General features: G+C 41.6%; 1 protein-coding gene across 1 annotated transcript; it reads right to left on the bottom strand.

Moving 5' to 3' along the window:
* Positions 1–3901: 3901 nt before the first annotated feature.
* Positions 3902–13076, bottom strand: KLF6 (KLF transcription factor 6). The gene is made up of 4 exons (XM_082046813.1): positions 12598–13076; positions 9142–9715; positions 7192–7315; positions 3902–6770 (listed from the first exon to the last, which is right to left on the bottom strand). Exons 1-4 carry the CDS (start codon positions 12697–12699, stop codon positions 6719–6721), a joined length of 852 nt encoding a protein of 283 aa, XP_081902939.1. The 5' UTR covers positions 12700–13076; the 3' UTR covers positions 3902–6718.
* Positions 13077–19949: the final 6873 nt, after the last annotated feature.

The raw sequence follows: 19949 nt of genomic DNA, 5'->3' as shown, positions 1-19949 counted from the left end.
TCCTTAAATGTTAAACATAAACACATAGACCATCTGTTTCCTATCATGACACCAATCCAAAATGGCTGTACTAGACACCTCCGCATAATAGATCATCTTAAAACACCTTAGCAGTTTTGCTTTATGGAGTTATTTTTCCTGTGACAAATTATAAACCTATATTTCAAGAACACGGCCAAACTGTAGCCTCAATCACAAATTCAGAATTGTTTATGTTAACAAAATGTGCTGGCTTGTATCTGACGCAGCACTTTTTTTAAAGCCATAGGCCACCTTTGTTGCTGTGGTATGCTACAAATCCAGTTAATTTCTTCAGTTAATAATTTCTCAGCTAATAATTTGTGAAGCATTCAGATTGAAAACATTACAGTTCATTATAGTCCCTGCTATAACTTACAAAGCTATTATGTAGCTGTTGTGTAACTGAAACTGCAGAACAAATTACAAGGTTTATCATCAGTCTGCAATCAAAAATAAATTTCAGAAGAAAATCACATTTATATTAAAAAAAAAATCAGATTTGCAATGCATGCACTTGTAAACTCCAGCTATCAAATGTTCAGTGGGAAATGGACAAAATACAGTCATAAATGTCATTGAATGAAAATTTGGTTCTGAATGGATTTGAAATGTACTTCCTCCTCAGGTTTAGCTCCATGAAAAAATGACTGTGTCTGGAGCAAGTTGAATTCAGTGAGGAATTTCTCCTTGACTTAAATGAGCTTTTGACCAAGGCCTCACAATATTAATGCATGAACCTGCAAACCCTTATTTCCCAGGGTAGCTCCAATGACTCCTAGACTGATTAAACCTCTGTAGACCTATGTGCAAAAGCAATACTCTGTCTGCTCATTCTCCCTTATATGTAAGAGCTGAAATGGTTATGAGACACTATTGCTACAGGTTTGATCAAAAATAAATGCCATATATCTAGGGACCATGAATAAGGGATGAAACAGCCAGCATAGAGGTAGAAGAGCTAAAGGGAAAAAATAAAGATACTATTGCCTTGGAGTGTATAATCTCAACAGAGTTTCTTGCCATGTCAGAGTCATTATTTCAGAAGTACCTGTTAATGCCTTTTGGCTACACAATCCCATGGGATGAAGCAAAAGCAGGCAGACTTCTGTGGGGGTAGAGGCTGCTCGGTAACCTCTTGTCACCAGAAATAAAGACTGAGGAAGCGAACCTGGAAAAGCTTGAGAAAGAAGTATTGCAGAGACCTCCTATCTGAGCCATTTTTTCTACAAGGAATTTTTGAAATATGGAGGAACAAGGAGGAAATACAGGTCCTTTTAGGCTTTAAAAGGCAGAAGGGAAACCTTCTTTCCTTGTCCCCCAATCAGCTCTCGTGCAGTTAGAGCTCCCCTTACTGTTTCAGTCCACCTTAACTCCTGCCTCCAGACAAGGCTAAGGAAACCTCCAATGGATAGACCATGGAGCTTTCCTCCTGTTAAAGGTTGTCTCTCCCTGTTGTGTGAATAGGTAAGATCACCTGCTCCTTTGGTGCTGTATGAATAACACTCAGATACTTTTTGAAACAATCACCATAGTGCTTTTTCTTCTCATTGTTTGTAATTATGCTGCTACTACTTGTGCAATTTACAGAGGTTGTTCTTATTCCTCAGAGCTTTTTGTGCAATTAAAGAAAATAAAGAGCGAATGCTCAAGTAGTTCAGAATGGAAGAGGTAAAAGATGGACTCAAAGGCAGAGGTACCATGAACAACTCCTAAAGAGGAAAGAATAAAGCACAGCTTGTCTTCAATATGCTCTAACAACAGGCACAAGAATCCTAGATTCAGTTTGTGACAAATCATTATATGGTTTAGAGGGGAGACAGTAACTTCTAAACAATATGAACATCCAATTTCAGAATATAGTAATTGCTTGTCTATTGTGAACTTCAAAGTCATACTGTACTTATAATACACAATTCTTCAAAAAGCTGGTGAACTGTGCTACGCCTACTTGCCCTGACCACTTGTATACCAGGATTTTTCACACCCAAGAGGGAAAAGAAACCAAACCAAACCAACAAAACAAAACACCACCAAACAAAAAACAACACACAAACAGGTTCTGCTTTGAGATTTTAAACTGTTTCATCTTGACCTTTGCATACACACGTATGTGCCAAAAAGCACAAACATGGCACGTCTAACCTCTGCAGCAAGAAGCTAAAGTTGGCTCACAGGCTCTGTCCTCATTTTCACCTTGTTAACCTCAGCTGAAGTTGTTGAAACTTGCTGAGGCCACTAATCCAGATCCATACCTAAGCCACCTTACTTCTTCACCCTCAAATTCACACTCCTTCCCATCTGCTCTGCATTTCAAAATCTGGAATTAAGCAAGCCTGTAGTAGATGTGCATGTTGAAATGCACTGACCCTGAAACGGCTACTGCTTTCTGCTTTGTAGTTTCCTTGTTGCCCAACAGCTCTGTCACTGGCCTTTTTTTTTCTTCGTGCACACCATTGTTTTCTCAGTACAATCCCTTTGAGAAGAAAAAAATGGGTGGAATCTCAATAACGTCCTTAATAATGGAGTTATCAGACCTTTTTTTTTTTTTCAAGAAGGTACGGTAAGACACAGCCCTAGATGACACATACCCAATAAACAGGCAAAAATTTGCCAATCCTTGTTCTGTATTACACACCCATTGAACATTTTGGGTGGAGAGCCTCCAAGGTCAAGCTCAGTTCTTTAAAAATATTTCCATTTCTACATTTGTATGCAGATGAGGAGGCAAAATGTCACAAACCCTAAACCTCAGTAGCCTCTTCTATTTCTATTGCAACTATAACTAAGTTTCTGAGAAGACATCTGTGTTTCATCCTGTGAGATACTGTACCAGTGGTAAAATGCAATGTATCTCTCCAGCTGCAGATCACAAATTTGTTTAAGTTGTAATTTTTTCCTTGCCTATATGGAGGTACATTATCTACTCAGAGCTAACTAAGGTAGGTGGCGAGGGTCTCTCCTCCACACTACTGTTTCAATCTGTATTTATTGATTCGTATATTCCCTGCGTCATTTTTAGACCATTTCTCATTTAAAAACATGAAATGTTCAATTACTGTCAACTGAATTCACATGTTCAAAGTCAGTTTCTCAGCATACAATTTAGCTATTTCTGCCAAGGGTTTTGCTCAATGCTTGAGGGATTTTTAACACCAGCATGATGAAGCAGATGCCACAGGGCAACATTAAACAAGCTCTGCATGTGTCCCAAGCTAGCCTACATGCCAGGCATGCTTTGAAGAGCCATTGCTCTGAAAAAATGCATTTCACAGAGGCTTTCTTTTGGCTGGTTGAAGGTTACCACCAGCATATGGGTCAGACCAGTCCCACATCAGACTCAGGTCTGTGCATCAGAGCCAGGCAGGTCTCACATGGTTCCTCCACTGCATTCCTTCCCACAACTGCACCTTCAAGGTTTCAGACTTGCTTCCCCATGGACTGGGCAGCTCAAAGGCCACCACTCTGCAGTAGAAGTTAAGGACAGGTGCCTCCAGTCCAGCCATCACCTTTCTGGTTTTCTTCCTTCACTTTAAATGCCCGGTGCATCTCCTTTCCCACATGCAGAACCTGTCCTACGTGCACTCACCTCTTCAGAACAAACGATTTGGAATAAAGGTGCAGTCTTGCGGTAACAATTGCGTTAACTATTTATTCCATCGAGACAAAAGATGAGTCAACAACAGCTTTTCAGATATGGAAGGACTTTTAGTTTCTACTGCCAAAATTATTTTCTCATCAGGGCTTGTCTTCCACAAAGCAACCTGACCCAAAAGTGTTTGTACCTGCGACCAGGTAACTCAAGGCAAAGCATTGACATAGTATTTGACATCATTTGGTGTGTAGGATGTCAGAGAGGAGAAAGATGAAACCAGACACATGATGCTGATAAGAATTTCTTTTTATGTTATTCCAATAAAAAATACATTCATACAGAAATATAACAATCTTGCAAAAAACAATTTCAAATAAAATCTTGTAAAACAAAATTTTTACAAAAATCTTACAAAGAGATTCTTTAGATAACAGGGTGCTTCAAAACCAAAAAAAGAAATTTCACTAATAGAAACTTTTTCTTCTTAAATTTCAAGCAAAAATGTTTTATTTTTTTATTTTTCAGCTTGATTGAGGCTCAGTTATCACCTGAACAAAATGTACTTGCTTATTAAGAAAATTACAGGCATTTGACATATGGCACACAGCCCCACCCCATCCACACAAGTCTGATGGTATTTCACAATTGAGACAAGCCAGTGCAAGTTTAATTTTTTGTTTGGGGTTGTTTTTTTGTCTGTTTTTGCTTTTCTTTACTTTTTGTTTTTATTTTTTTTTTGTTGTTTTTGGTTTTTTTTATATGAACTATGGCTAAGCCAAGGACAATGCAAACAAGGAGTTAAAAACACAACAAAACACAACCCTAAACAGAGATCAATTTTCTAGAAATTTTGTTTGTTTTGGGGAAGTAAAAAAAAAAAAAAAAAAAAAGTGCATTTTCAGGTAATTTAAACCAAAAATGAAATGAGAATGATTTAAGCCCGTGTGTTTCTTAGAACCAGATCACTTGCATATACTTTTTTTTTAAACCACTTATCTACCTACATTTCCCGGAAGATATACCAAAATATTAGCATAGTAAGCAAGACCAATAATAAATAGAAAAAGAAACAGGTCACGTGTTTCATTGCATTGACTGTAGTGAGCTGGTTTAAAAAAAAATAAAATACTGCTTTTGGACAGACTATTTCTACTCTAGGAAAAAAACAGTATTTTAGCTGAACTATGTAAAATTAGAGGTCAACCACCACAACGACTAGCTCACTCACAGGTCCTCCAGTAAGCTGGAAGGCCAAAACCAGAGTGTACTTTATCTGCACACAGCTAATATTCTTTTAGCATGCCAATATTCGGTTCATATCATTCTTAAATGGCCACAGATACGCTATTCCAGACAACCTAATAACTACAAAACACAGTCAGCAGTCCGAGAAGGACTGAATGCCAACAAAGCCTTTAGCGTACCATTAAGCTAAAGGTAAAGCCTCTAAAAATGCTAGATTTTAATTAACTGTATCTTTCATTTCTTTGTCTCCTTAGTGACTGTATTGAAGGGGGAGAGGGAATATTTTGATGGGCTGTGGCATTCTCTAGCTATGTGTTCTACTTTTTTTCCTTTTAAAAAAAATATTTATATATTATCTATATATATACACACATACACAGACTGTACACACAAATATACATACACAATTATTTTTCTGCCCACTTTTAAAAAAAAAGTAATATAGTTTCTTTCTGTATGACCAACAGATAGCTAGATATATAGATGTGAAATTTGTGCCTTTTAAGCAAATACATCTTTTAATACTTCTGTATCTTTAATATGTATGAAAACTTGACATATTAAGTACAGTTGGGGTGTGTATATACACAGTTGTTGTGCAAGGTCAATATAAAAAAAGTCTCAAGGTGGCAGAACTGGTCAATTGGCATATGCATTATACTGTAACACAGTCAAATTGTCTAAGTTAAACAAATACTGTACTGACATGAACGACTTTTATCTATATTTGTCTTTGTGAAGGAGGACCCTGGAAGTAACCTTTTTTCCCCTCATATTATACATTTGATACAGTACAATGCCAGGTGAAAAGAGAGCCTTAATAAAGCATGCATCACCCATACCCCTGTATAAGACCCCCTACAAGAGAAGGTCACTTGCATAAGGCACCATTATTAAGGTCAACAGTGCATTAACAGCTAGAAAACCAGAAGTTAGTCCTCAAGGCATAAATAAGAGAAAAATTAGCTGCATGAGAAAAATCAGTTTCTAACCAATAGTGGTTTTATCCACCCAACAGAAAAAATTATTCATGTTCCATACATTATGTAACATTAGACCAATTGTATTTTAGCTGCTCTTAACTGGAATCAAAACTGCAGTCCTGATTAAAGAATGGAAAAGCATATAGTTCCCCAGAACCATGCAATAACCTTTGTATTATAATGAAAAGTTATAGTTGTGTTACATTTGTAAATACACAGCTTATACAATGGATTACAAATGAGCTCTGTAGCAAGTAAAACAAGCTACTTGACACATTGCACGTTTAATAGCTGCACCAGACACCTAAAGCTCCTCTCACACAGGAACGGGGAGGTCCCCCATCTCCATTCTGGCATCCTGACTCTTTTTAGTCCCCCTTTTCCCCGCTCTGTTTTCCCTCTAAAAAGGTGCAGACACCCCTCCCCCCACCCCTTGGAAATGATTGGTGGTCGTCCCATCTCACGAGATATTCCTCACACACAAGACATTCAGACTATTTTTTTTCTCTTACAGTTATAAAACAACCACAAGAAAAAAAATGTGCCTCAGCATACAGTCATCAAGAGATCCTCATCGCATACAGTCGCCCAATCATTAACATTCTCAGTGCACATGCTCACGGCAAAGGCTTAGGAGCCACTCAGAAGGTTAGATACCAGTGTATGAGTCCAGGAAACCCCAAACATCACGCACCGTGGTTGCTATGCCGTTTCTTACATGACTTATTAGCCCTCAAAAGACCTTCAAGGAAGTGAGGTCCTGGAGGCAACTGGGTAGGGTGCAAAATGGCATGCTTTGGCTGGAACACGCATCCCTTCGCTCAAGGCTCTTCAACCTTGACGCCTCTTAGCCCGCAGGATTCACCTCGTGACCCATTCAGAGGTGTCTCTTCATGTGAAGGGCCAGGTGGTCAGACCTGGAAAAACACCTGCAAGGCAAGAGTCAGGTTGCGCATTAGCCCACGGTTGCTGGCACGCACGACGCAACACGCGTGGCTGAGGCACCCCCCTTGCTCTGCTACTCCAAAACATGGCTGGTGGAGGAGGGATTTGGCGTTCCCTGGATACACGGGAGCGCTCAAGGTGGCTGTGGGCACCCAGGGGTTGTGGAGGTGGGTGGTAACGCTAGGGCCTTCTCAACGCTCATCTGCAACATCAGGCTACAAACCACATCCCAGTGATTAGTAAAACAGAAGGGTTTTTTCCAGTCTAAATATAAAATAATCCCTTAAAAATACCAGACACAGTTGTGTTCCCAAATGATTCCTTCACAAGTGAAAAGCAGCCTAGGCTCACTTTCCAACAAGCATTAACAATAACTATTTTAAAAGGTGCATTTCAGTCACATACCTGTCACAGTGACTACATTTAAAAGGTTTGGCACCAGTGTGCTTTCTGAAGTGTCTGGTTAATTCATCACTTCTTGCAAAACGCCACTCACACCCTTCCCATGAACATCTGTAAGGCTTTTCCCCTACAAAGAAAGCAGATTACACGTTAGTCACAACTTCATTCAAAGAAAAATAGGTGCTATCCCATTCATTTTCTGTGCAAACCTCCGCCACCCCCCCAAAGACAGCCAATTTTATTTAACCTATCTGAATGCTTCAGAACACATAGGCAAAGGCTTGCAAAATTCATCCACATGACTCCTTAACTATTTTGCTGCAACAGCACATCAAATAATCGCATTCTTATTTTTAAAAAATTAAACAGGATCACAGGAAACAAAGAAATCCAACCTTCTACCATTCCTGTTCATCCATAATGGCAGGCTCACTCCCAAACAGGTATCATTCACCTCATAAAGGTGATTAAAGACAGCACAGCCAGACTCCAAAATGTAATTAGGCTACTGTATTGCATCAAAGTCCTCTGTCACTCACTCCTCTGTGTAACATGCAACCTCCTTTCTGCTGAGCCACATATTCCTGGAAAAACCTGCACACTGCTTTGAACACTGCTATTTCAGCATTCAAGAAATACCACTTCCATTCACAGGAACGTTCTCAGCCAGACAGCACCAGGACAACAGTTCTGCAATATTTCTGAGGCCAGCAGCTATTTATGTCTGCTCAACCACCACGGTTTCAGTGGAAGTTGGTCTTTCCTCTTGAAATAATCTTGTTTTATCTGACTTCTGCATGACAATGGGAGCATCTGAGCTTGCTCAGACTTCCCATAAAAGCCACAAAATGCTGAACTCATGAGTCAAAATAAGAACTTTTCCTTGAATTCTCTTTCCACATCTTGGGAAAAACAAAACAAAGAACAAAAAACAACAACAACAAAACCTAACAAACAAAAAACCAAGCAACACCAACAAGCATCATTAAAAAAAATAAAAATCCAAAACCAAACAACCAAAAAAACCACCAGTCCTATATAGGTCTTTAGATTGGTACACCAAGAAAGCCAGGTCAATTCCTCACATTAAACAATGTCTCTTGAGCCAAAGAGCAGCTCTACGTATCTAACTGCTGTCGTAAGGAGATGTCAAATAATAATGCTCAAACAAGCAAATCAGCATGCTACTTCAACCATAAAATATTTATAAAAGCCCTGAAGTGTCTATCTTCCTCACTTTCTTTCCCAGTAACACACAGGGTTGTTATTTTTAGCTCAGGCTCTATAACAATAAAATGCTGCTGCTCAGTATTTTGAGATGAAATTATGCAGTAAATCATACATTTGTAAGTCCAGTTAGGCAGATATGTTAGAAGGACTACATCACACTGTGGCTTTCCAAGATTTTTGCTGATAACAATGACACACAAAACTATTAAATGATTTACAACTACAGCTGTATTTTATTCAATCAAGGCCTTGATTATATAGACCCAATGTAGACTGAAACCCAAAAAAACAAGCTCTTACAGCAGTTAGCAATCTGACCAATCTTTGGATATTATGTTCCTTTTTTTGCAAGAAAGTCTCAGCTTGCTTTTGCTTTAGAAATAAACGTCAACAGAGGTGTAGCATCTACTTTGGCTAGCCCTTTGCTCCTGAAGACCGCACACCACCACAGCTTCTCTACCATTGCCTATTTAGATGAGCGGCTCCTATTTGCTATGACGGCAGACTAATCTACCACCAACTCTCTTGGCTTCAGCTCGCTTACGAAGAGAATGAGGAAGGAAGGTGATGTCGCCCATGCTGGTAAACCTCTAATACTATTACATCATCTCTCCAAACCTGGGCTCCCACCCAGTGATTGTGTAACGCTGTGACACCACCACCGTCAGGGGTATTCCCTACAGTACTTGCCAACTCTTTATTAATAAGCGTACGGTTACTAACCTGTATGAGTGCGCTGATGTGCTTTCAGATGTGAACTTTTGGTGTAAACTTTCCTGCAACCGTTAAAATGACACCTGTGAACACGCCTTCTGCCATCTGGCGAGGTGTCACCATTGGCGGGTGTACCTTTTTCTGCAGTCTTTCCAGCGGTACCGGTACGAATTTTCCCTGGTGAATGCAACTCACCCGGCGTACAATTCCACAGCTGGGAAGAAGGCTCCTTGCTCAGCTCAGGAGACGAAGGGGGAGTGGAGGTGACAGATGAACTCAAGTTTCCTGAACTGGCTAAAACATCGCTTATAGGGTCAGAGGTAAACTTTGTTGTGGGCGAGAGCTCCTCAGAGCTGTCTGAAGATTCGCTGCTCACATCAGAATTTAAACTGTTGGTCTCTAAGTTCTGACTAGTAAGATTGTCCTCTTTTGGGACACAGGTGTTCTTCAGTTCAGATTCCTCCTTTTTTTCACGCGCCAGAATAATTTTGGTCCAGAGATCCTCCTGGCTATCAAATTTGATTTCAGATGCCGAAACATAACAGGGCTCACTTTGAAGATACCGTTCCAGCTCCAAACATGTCTAGGTGAAAGAGAAGGAAATGAAAAAAGAAAAGTTACAAGGCTGCTTAAAAATAAAACCAATTGTATTTTACACTTCAAAAAGCAAGCAAGATTGTAGTATGTTCGATTTGAGGTTTCTAGGTTCAAAACAAATTAAAGGCTCCTCCAGCCATAACTAGGTGACTGTTACGATGAAATCAGTTTTTGAGACCTGGGCAGGAGTTCAAACGCACAGCTGAAGGTGCAAGTCAGCTTTGGTTTCCAAAATAGCATTCTAATGAGTCAGTCAAATTATCATCACTCTCATCATAAAAATCTGTGTTTTCAGTAGGCTGACGTTGAAAAGGACCATAGAGAACCACAACAAATAATTACACCTTGGTCTCGCACCTTGTCTAATTTCAAGTTGCTTTGTATCTCTCTCACACAAACACGAAGCTGAAAGGACCCAACTGAACACAATGTGCTCTGACATGCAGTTAAAAACCTAAATGCTGTGTCAGAAAACAAAGCCACATTTCAGCATGGCTGCGGGGCTGCACGTCCGTCTTCTGGGGACATCAATGGAGCAGCAGACATCCTCCCATTTCCTGTGCATGAGAACGCAGCACACTCGACTTTCAAAGAATGTCATTTCCAAGCATACTGGCATGCATGCCATAAAGCTGCAACTGCTCCCGTGACTGTTTAGAGGAACACAGGGAACTTCAACAACAGAGGATAGGGAAGAAAAAAGTTCCAGAATAGAAATGTCCTATTCTACAGGAGGCAAAATGGGAAATTACTCTAAGGTCCTGCTGGGAGTCCCACAATGAACAAGAACTTTATCTACTGGCCAAGAGTGCAACTGTATGAGTCATCTCTTTCTTTCACGCAATGCCAAAGGAGACTTCCTTTTAAAACCCTGACCATCTGCCAAGAAAGTACTCTGTTCAAATATACATGCAACAGTACATGGGCAACTCCCCCCCCACACACACATTCCCCTCCACTCCATGAAACGAAAGAAAACAAAAAACAAAACCACCCTAAATGGATGAAGCTGTGGTTTTCAATTTCAATTCACCCTGCTGACTTTCAAACCATTTTCAGAGAACAAAAAAAAAACCCAGTATGAACTGTTATGGCAACAAGCTGATGTTTTGGGATTATTCTTTCCACTATAGGAAATGACCCATATGAAAGCTTTACACAGAAAATGGACACACCAGGTTTCCATACCAAACTCTACTTATTTTAGTAAGATCATCTCTTCCAAGCCCGGTAGCAAAACCTGATCCCAAATGCCACACATTCCCCTGACAGCCCCTTCCCATCTGTCCAAGAGCGGAGCTGCCATGGGAGCAGCTCCTTTCTCCCACAGCACCGCTCCAGTAAACTGGGTCACATGTTCTGGCCAGGCTAGGAGCAGGGGCAAAAACAGGAGAAAAACAAAACAAAACAAACAAACAAAAAGCCAACCTCCAAAATAAACCCACTGCTGCACACAATATTTATGCATTTGTCCATAATTAGGTAACCGGTTTGCAATGCACGGTAAAAACGAAAAAGGTTTCAACAGGGACAACACAATAGTGTGTTGACTTTCCATTAAAACAGGTAAAAAAGCATTTTTTTAAGATCTTGTTAAACTTTCCTATTCCCGGCTAATTTAAATTTCTCATTAGGTAGATTAGTAATGGGGACGGGAGTGAAGCTCTCTCCGAGTTTAAATGCCTCTGAAGGCTACTAGGAACGAGGGCTGGCCCTTCGCCAAAAACCCAAATGCCTGAAGGAAACTACTTAGCTCCATTTCAATCACGTACTATGAAGCTGTCTCTTTGAAAAGGGAAGGGGGGGAGGGGAAGAAAAAAAAAAAAGGCATTGCATAGAATTAGTAAGCATGTGAAGGTTGTAACACTTTGCATTTCGACCTTCTCGGAAAGGCTCCTCGGTCCTTCTTGAAAAGCCAGCAGGTACTTGATCTGGTCACCGGGCTGAGCAGCTCCCGGCTGGGGAGCGGAGCCAGCAGACCCCCCCGGGGTAACGCCAAAATGTCAGCGGTGACCGCAGCTCCTGCCAACCCGGCGTTTGGATCAAATTAAGGAGGATGGGGGAAAAAAAAAAAAAAAAAAAAAAAGGAAAAAAGAAAAGGCAACGAAATATGTCCATTAAAGGGAAGGAGCCTCTGTTCTTCCTCCTTCCCGACCAAGGCAATTAGCACAAGGGGACTGCTGTCATATGACTGGCAACTCACAGACTCTGCAAAGCTCGCTGCTCTGGGAAAGAGCAACATTATATACATATATGTATATACACACAGAAATATGTGTACATGTGCGTACATACAACACTCCTGTTGTTTTTTTCCCACCATCGTCAGGAAAAAAAAAAAAAAGAAAAAAAACAACAACAACAACAAAAAAAAACGCAGCAAGGGGCGGAAAGCAGCCCTTGGCCAAGGCAGGGAGCTCGGATGACAAGACCCAGCTGTGGAGCTTGGACCTGGTACAAGCGCAAAACTTTTGCCAGGACTCGGTGTGGAGCGGGCGGGAGCGGAGCGCCGGGTCCGCGGAGCGCGGAGGCCGCCGGGCTGACAGCCCCGCGCACGCAGGGCCGGGCGGTAAGTCAGGAGAGACGGAGATGCGCAGCTCCTCACACTCACCTCGGGACTCTTCCACCCCCCCCGAAAAAAAGCCGTATTGTTTAAAAGCAAAACACCTGCTTCAAAACATCTCTACACATTTGTGCTTAATGCTCCCCAAAGTCGTTGCTGACACTTGGGCTTTTCTTTTTTTTTTTTTTCTTTTTTTTTTTTTTTAAATCCGCTCATCCTTTAATACGGCTTAAAAAAAAAAAAAAAAAAAGAAGAAAGAAAAACACCCCGACAACAACAACAACAACATCGACATCCTCGTTTACCTGTTGCCAGTATTCCTCCAGGGACGGCAAGGCTGAGAAGTAACCCGTGTCGTGCACAATCTGGAGTTCCTGGAAGATGCTGCACATTGGGAGAACATCCATGTCTCAAGTTGCAACAACAAAGTCAGTGCTGGTTACCAAAAATACAGATGCCTCCTTTATGTGCAGGGGTTGCGGGGTGTGTGCGGGGGGGTGTCAAACCTCTGCTCACAGTTTCCAAGCCCCCCCCCTTCCTCCAGAGAAGAAAAAAAAAATAATTGTATATATATATAAATATATATCAATTCCTTGAGGAGCTTAGGGAGGAAAAAAGACCCAAAGTTTCATGCAAAGTTTAATTGCACAGCAAGGCAGTACGTCTCCCGAGGCGGCCGCGGCGGCGGCTCTCCCCTCCCGCGGCCGGCGGAGGACACTTGCGCAGGAGCGGACCCAATATTTGCAAACACGGCGCTGACTGCGAATGTAACCCCCTGCGAAACTTCCCTATTCAAAGCTCTGCCCGGCCGCGCCGCCGCCCCCGCCCCCCGCGCCCTCCCCCGCCCCGCGTGATCCCATTACGCCGCCTGCCGCCGCGGCCCAATCTCCGCCACGCACTCCGCGCCCCGCGTGCCAATGATGTCAGAGCCGCCCAATCGCCGCCCGGCAGGCATCGCGGCTCCTCCTGGCGTGACCGAGCCCGGCCGTGACGGCTCCCGCCATTGGCTCGATTCGAAATTCGCCCCCTCCTGATTGGCGAGCCGGGCGGCAGGCTATTTTTAGCAGGGTATATAAAGCGGGGAAGCGCTGCTTTTTCGGAAGGGGAGGTGTGCGCTCGCGAGCCGGCCGCTCGCGAGGGAGCCGCGCGGGGGAGGGGAGCGGGCGGCCGCGCGCTGCCATGCGGTGCCGGCGGCCGGCGCGGGGGGCGCTGCGGAGCCGTGAGGCGGCCCCGGGCGCTGTGAGGGGAGCTGGGGGGAACGGGAGCAGGTTCGGGTCCCCCCGACCGGAGGAATCTGCCCTGCGGCGGTTCCTGGGGCTCCTCGCAGGGCGCTCCTGGCGCGGGGAGCCGTGGTTGCCTGGTAGCGCTCGGGCGCTGTGCCTGGCCGGGCCCGCGGCGCTGTCAGTGTGTCCCATCTCACTGCGGGGACGGGGTCACCATCGACCCCTGTGGCGCCCTTTCCACAAGGCTTCAAAGCACAAGTCCATGTATTCTACAAGTCTCCTTGGTCATGCTTTCCCAGTGAGCAGGAGGTCTGGAAGGTGACTTCTAGGAGACAGCTGAGACCGTCACTGTCGCCTCAGTGAGGAGGTTGATGTTGGGGCAGAACATTCCCCTTTTTTAACACTAGACCTGTCAATCATGTGGATGTCTTAATATAATTAAAAAAAGCATGGTTGTTAGCTTTCCAAAGGAGTGTCCAGCACATGGAACAAACAATCCTAATGTGTTTCTTTTATTAAAGGACTTATAAATTTTCCACTAATGTTTCCATCGTAATCTCTACTCTGTTATTTCCATTTCCCCACTTCTCTCTGTATCTGTTGCTAGTTACCTACAGATGGTAACTGAAGTATTTAATGTTTGTTTCTTCTGCTGACTGTCTTCTGTGAGCTAGCTGATTGCAGGTGTGAAAATGTCAGTCTAACTTTCCATCCCCAAGCCCCTCATAAACTATTAATATGGTGATTCCATAAACAAACAACTGGTGTTCATGGTTGGGTTTTCCTGTGTCTATGAAAAAAAAAAAAAAAGCCTCAGGTCAATTAGAGCATTATGTTATGTTTAGAAAAACAAGCTAATGCTGGAGACTCAAAACATCTAAATGCAGAGAATGAAGCCCACGTGGTTTGGTCAGTAATTCTTTACTTGGCTTCACGTGGCCAAACAAATATGTATTCAAAATTGCCTTGCGGACAACATATAGCACAGGTGGGTTTCTGTCTAGTTGGGGCCAAAACTAGATCTGAAGAAAAGTGAAGAAGAAGAAAAAAAGAAGTCCTCTTAAGCAGATGAATTATACACTTTACTTGAGCTAACTTTTAGTTCTGTAGAGTTAAATATTTTGTGGTCTGAAATGTGGTGTGGGCTCCAGTCAAATATAACCTGGTAACATAATTCTGAAAATCCTCAGTGTTTGTTTAACTGACCTGCTCCCTCTTTGTAGAAGATTTTCTTTTCAAACATAGTGACAGTGTATGCTACTGACCACTCTTCTTATTTTACACTTGCCCCTTTTTAGCTGTGTTTCGTGTAAGAGAGATCTGGGCTTGTCAGAGGCTGGGTGAGAATTACTCTGCCCATGTGGAGTTTGAAGCATAAAGATCTCATTTTGTAAAGTTATCTTTGGATAGGTGGTATCTCTCAGCGAGGGACAAGAGATGTAAGTTGCTAGAGACACAATAATAAAAAAGAAAGGTCCTTTAATAAAATGCATTTTTATTTGACAAGTAAGGTTTTCTTAATGTAGTCTTTGCTTCTGCCAGTCAGGATTAAGATTGACATAGGAAAAAATAAAACAAATCAAAGAAAAACATGGCACAGATATGACTATGGTGCAGTACAAGCTGTTTAAGATATGACCTGATTAAATCCTGGCTTTGATTAGGGCATTATCAATTGGCATTTCAAATAAAATTTACCTATGTGTCACTGGATGTGTTAATCCTGGGTTATAAATGTATTAACAAATTTTATTCTGTGTAGAGTGAAGTAAACAGATGTAGTGTTTTTACCCAGTATATTTTTAATCAGGAGTTAAAATGAAACAGTGAGTCAATAACACACTGTGGTTTGGGAGGCTGTTCCATGGAACGCAAGCTGAAGGGAAACTACTGGCAGAAAGAGCAGCCAGGTGGAACGAAGGGATGGCATGCAAGTGTAAGGGAATTTATTGTAGTCTATGGAGGATAATAAACATTAGGACAAATTTTAATTGGCCTCAGAATGAAAGAATGAACTACTGGAGATACTTGAAAATATAATTTAGTCTCTAATGACTTTCTTCAAGCTATACAGAGTACTAAAGTTTCAAATATCCACTTTATACCAGTGGCATTTTTTGAATCATGCACCAGGGTGGAATTTGCCATGAAAATCATAAATGAAAACATGTTCTAGCTTAAAAAAAAACCCAGACCAAAACCAGTCAGTCCCTTGGGACTATACCACTTTATTTAGATGTGCCAATCAGAGAACACCTGATTTATAGCAGAGGCCTCTTCAGTTTTCATGAAGGATGCTGAAGCACGTACGTGGAACAGGCAGTGCTAATGGTAGGGAGGGAATGCAGCTGCTGAGTTCCTTAGGTAAATTTCTTGTGGCTGCTGTACAGCTAATTCAGCATGTATGCCCTTGATTATGTTGAGGTAGTCACAGATTTACTTCCTATCCTATAAATGTTCGGTGTGTTTTTAACTCTGTGTGATCTAGGTAATTTATAAAAGTAGCAAAAATGAGTACAAATTATACAGTATTGCTCCAAATATCAGTGCTCTGGCTTTGGAGCTGCACACTGGCTTTTAAGAAGGACCATCCACAATTTAGGATAATCAGCCCATTTACCCCTTAAGGCCGCTGATATATAAATATGTGCAGAGAAAAAAGTCCTGTGTGCTTTAATTTTTTTTTTTGGTTCATTAATTTTAATGAGGTTCTGTCTGAAAAGCTATATTGCTACATTAAATGCTCCACCACTTTTCTGTAGTAACCGCTTCTGTCAGGGATGGTGGACTGTTCCTGGAAAATCTGCTCTCCAGCGTTGCAGGTGACAGACGGTGTTTTCCAGGTGGGCTGAGCTCCACATGAGGCAGGGGGAGCACCTGTTCTGTTCTTAGAATATTCATGCATTTTTAGAGGACACATTAACTTGCTCTACCCGGGATACAGTGCTGAGAGTAAGAAAAGGAGAAAACCTGAAAATGGTTCACATACAGCCAGATGCAGGGAGGTTAGATGAAATGGGCAGGAATCAATAGCTTGTGGTTTGATTAGGACAAATGGACTTTATTTGGGGAAAAGGAAAGAGAGAGAGTGTCAAGTGCATGAAAGCATTGTCACTTAGCAGAGAACACTGCTTGAAATTATCTACTTCCAAGGTGGTAAGTTGCTAAATCGAAAACTAGCATGCAATGTGATTCTACCACAGATAAAGTAAATGCTCTTTGAGAGTATAAAAATAGAACTGTTATGAGTAGGCAAGCAAGTGGGGTGATTCCTGATCTGTCACTCTGGCAGAATTAGAGAATTACACTTCAGATACCGTAAACTAGACTAAGATAGAGTGAAAGGTAAAAGAATTAAATAAAGAAATAATGACAAAAATACAGTAAGGAAGAATTTGGGTAAGCGTGACCTGAACTTGTTCATCAGACACAGAAAACTCTTAGGAGAGGTGATGTGTTTCCCCAGAAATACTAGTAAACATTTAACCAGAATGGAGGGAAAAAGTTGTCATTAGCAATTGTGAACAGAACATGAACCGGTGACCCGCATCTGAGTGAGAGGGGCGTTGTGGGTTTTGCTTTGTTTTACTCTTCAGGCCAAACTCAGAGCTATGTAATTTCTACTGTTTGGAGTTCATGCTTTTAAGCTCCTGTATTCACTTTGGTACTCTTAGATGTGACTAAACAGTCAATGGGAAGGTAACACTCTGGGAACTAGTGGTCCCCATCAGCACCCAGGAACAGCATTAGAACAAAAGGTATCGACAGACAATCCTCTCCCAGGTAGACATACTGTGGAATGTCTTCTTTAGGTCTGTGTACCTTCACCTAGAAGGCAGTTACATTTTCTGTTTCCATAACTGGCACCGGAGAGGTAATGCTGTCTCTTGGTGCTGTAATTAAGAGTGATGATCCTCTAATTCCCACGTTGTTTGCAACCAGTTTATTATACCTGTTTCTATGTGCTTATGTTGCCTTTCTCCTTTAAACAGGTCTTTTTCCTCCCTGATGCTCAACTGCTGGACATATTTATTAACAAAACATATATTCACTTTCAGCTTTTTCTTGGGTGACTGTATTAGCAAGGAATTAGACCTTATTTCCACAAGAGGCTCAGTTGTACAGTCTGCTTAATAATACTGATGGATATAATTAGTAGTTACAAGTCCTAGCTGAATAGGTATTTAATGGTTTCTAATATAGCAAATATCACTTATGGGTTTTTAAAATTATTTAAAAGCACTCATCCTATACAGGGCAAATAAAAATTGCACTTCAAAAAGTTGACTGTTTTCAGTTTTGTGGTGTCTGAACTTTAGGATTGGCACTTTTCTCGCAGTCCGTAAAATCTTCCATGATCTAGAAGACCTGAATTTCAATTCTTTAAAAACAAACAAACAAACAAACAAACAAAAAAGGTGCCTTTCAAACCTTTTCTTCTAAATATGAGTAAGACATAAAAAACTCACTGTCTTTACAAAGTGTCTTTAGGAAAGATGGATTTTGGGGTAAGTGTCCTCATAAGAAGTAACAAATACAAGCAACTGGGGCTTGTCTGATGCCTTGTTACTTGGTTGGTTTTAAGAAGTATACTGGCTGCTTCCCCAGGTGGAAGAGCAGAAATTGCTGTGATTAATGGTGAAAAAAAAAAGCAGCTTAAGCCAAGGAAAAAAAAAATGGTGTTGCTGGGCATTTTATCATTTTCATATGACCATTTCTTCCTTCTTGCCATTGCTAATTAGTGACCATTACTTAACAGTGCATTAAGCTGAGAAGCGTAATTCAGACCAATTTTGAAAGCTGTGAGAAAAGGAACCCAATGTGTACCAATCACTTTGTGGAGTGGGAGACTGGAGGACTAATGATGGTTAGAAATAGCTGGACTGTCTCACCAGCTGCTGGTGAGGCTTAGTAAAAGTCTATAGAATTTAACTGTAACTGCAAACTTTTATAGAAGAATACAAAGAAGTATTTCTAAGCAGTGATGCCAATTAGACATAGGGCTGGCTTGCTTGGAGTGGTTGTGAAACTGCCTTTTCTGGGAATTAGTCACGGCGAGACCAGACAAGGAGTTGTGTGGGAGCCTCAGCCAAGAACGCCAGACCTTTGCTTGGAATGAACTGCCTGGCCCCGGGTAACTCTTCCAACTCGTAACATCTCTGCTCTGACTTTACGCGAAGTGCATTACGTAGGTTGTAAGTTTTGTAAAGAGTTTCTCTGTGATGTCACGGTACCCCTTTCTGTAATGCGTGGGAGGAAAACAAAACACCTAACCTGTTGCTGTGACATTAGGGAGCTTTCCCATTAGCAGAGCGTGGGATGGGATGAACCTTTTGGGCCTTGCACCTTGACTTGTTTCTTTGGTGCCGGGGCACAGGAGAGTGATCCGATTGTGTCTCTTGTTATGAGAAGTGGGACTCAGTGCTGATTCCGCCCCCTCCCCCCCATTAACATAAGCTGCAAAAGCAGATACAGTGTCTGATATACATATAACTGTACATATGTATTCAAGAGCAAAATGAACTGTGGCCTTCTTTGGGACACAAGGAAATAAACATAGTCATTAAAGAGTCAGCACCGTTACCACGTAGTGAACCTTTACTCAGTGTTCCCACCTATTGTTATTTGAAATATCCCATTTCCTGTTTTCAGTGACTGTTGCCAATGGGCAGCATTCAGATCTCATTCACATCAGTGTAACTCTGGAAGCTTCAGAAGATCAGAAGGGAAAAGGAAATGAAAAACAAGTGACTATGATGAAGTAATCCTGATTTCCACTGAAGTGCTCTGGGTTTAGTCCCAGTGTCAGAATGAAGCCTGGTGCATGGGAAATCAGGGAAATTACTATTTGCTGTGTAAGCCCCAAGACAGAACCTCATCAATATACTCACATTATTGTCATTATTGCTATCGTGCACTGGGATGATAGCAATAATAAAATAGGATATTTACTCTGTAAGTATCTGAGATGAATGGGTATATATATACATACATACATACATACATACACATAATAAGTAGTTACTTATTGTTTCATGAAAGCTTCTTGGAGCCTCACTATGAGACTGCAAAGTTGTGAGAAAGATATAAATGATTGTGTAAAAAGAGTATTTTTCCTGAGAGTTTATATTCCAGCCTGATGAAGAAAGAAAAAACCAATAAAAACACAGCCTTTGTTCAAAGCGCAGGAGAAAGGATTTATTATCTGAATGCTATAATGTAGAAACACAGAGGTAACTGGAGGATCAGACCCACAAAGATACCTCTCAGTTCTTGGTCATCTTTCTCTGCAGGGAAATTTGTTGAAAATGTAAATGCCTATAAAGCATTGTGAATCCACGGCTTGTATTATCTCTGGCTCTCAGTTCCCTAACTACACAAAGAGGATACTACTTCCTTTCTTCAGTCTATGCCAAATTTAAGCTTTGGCCCAA

This window comes from Streptopelia decaocto (assembly GCF_964273445.1).
Source record: "Streptopelia decaocto genome assembly, chromosome: 2".
Classification (NCBI taxonomy): domain Eukaryota; kingdom Metazoa; phylum Chordata; class Aves; order Columbiformes; family Columbidae; genus Streptopelia; species Streptopelia decaocto.
Note: the sequence above shows the minus strand (reverse complement) of the source record. Positions and strands in the feature narration are given on the sequence as shown.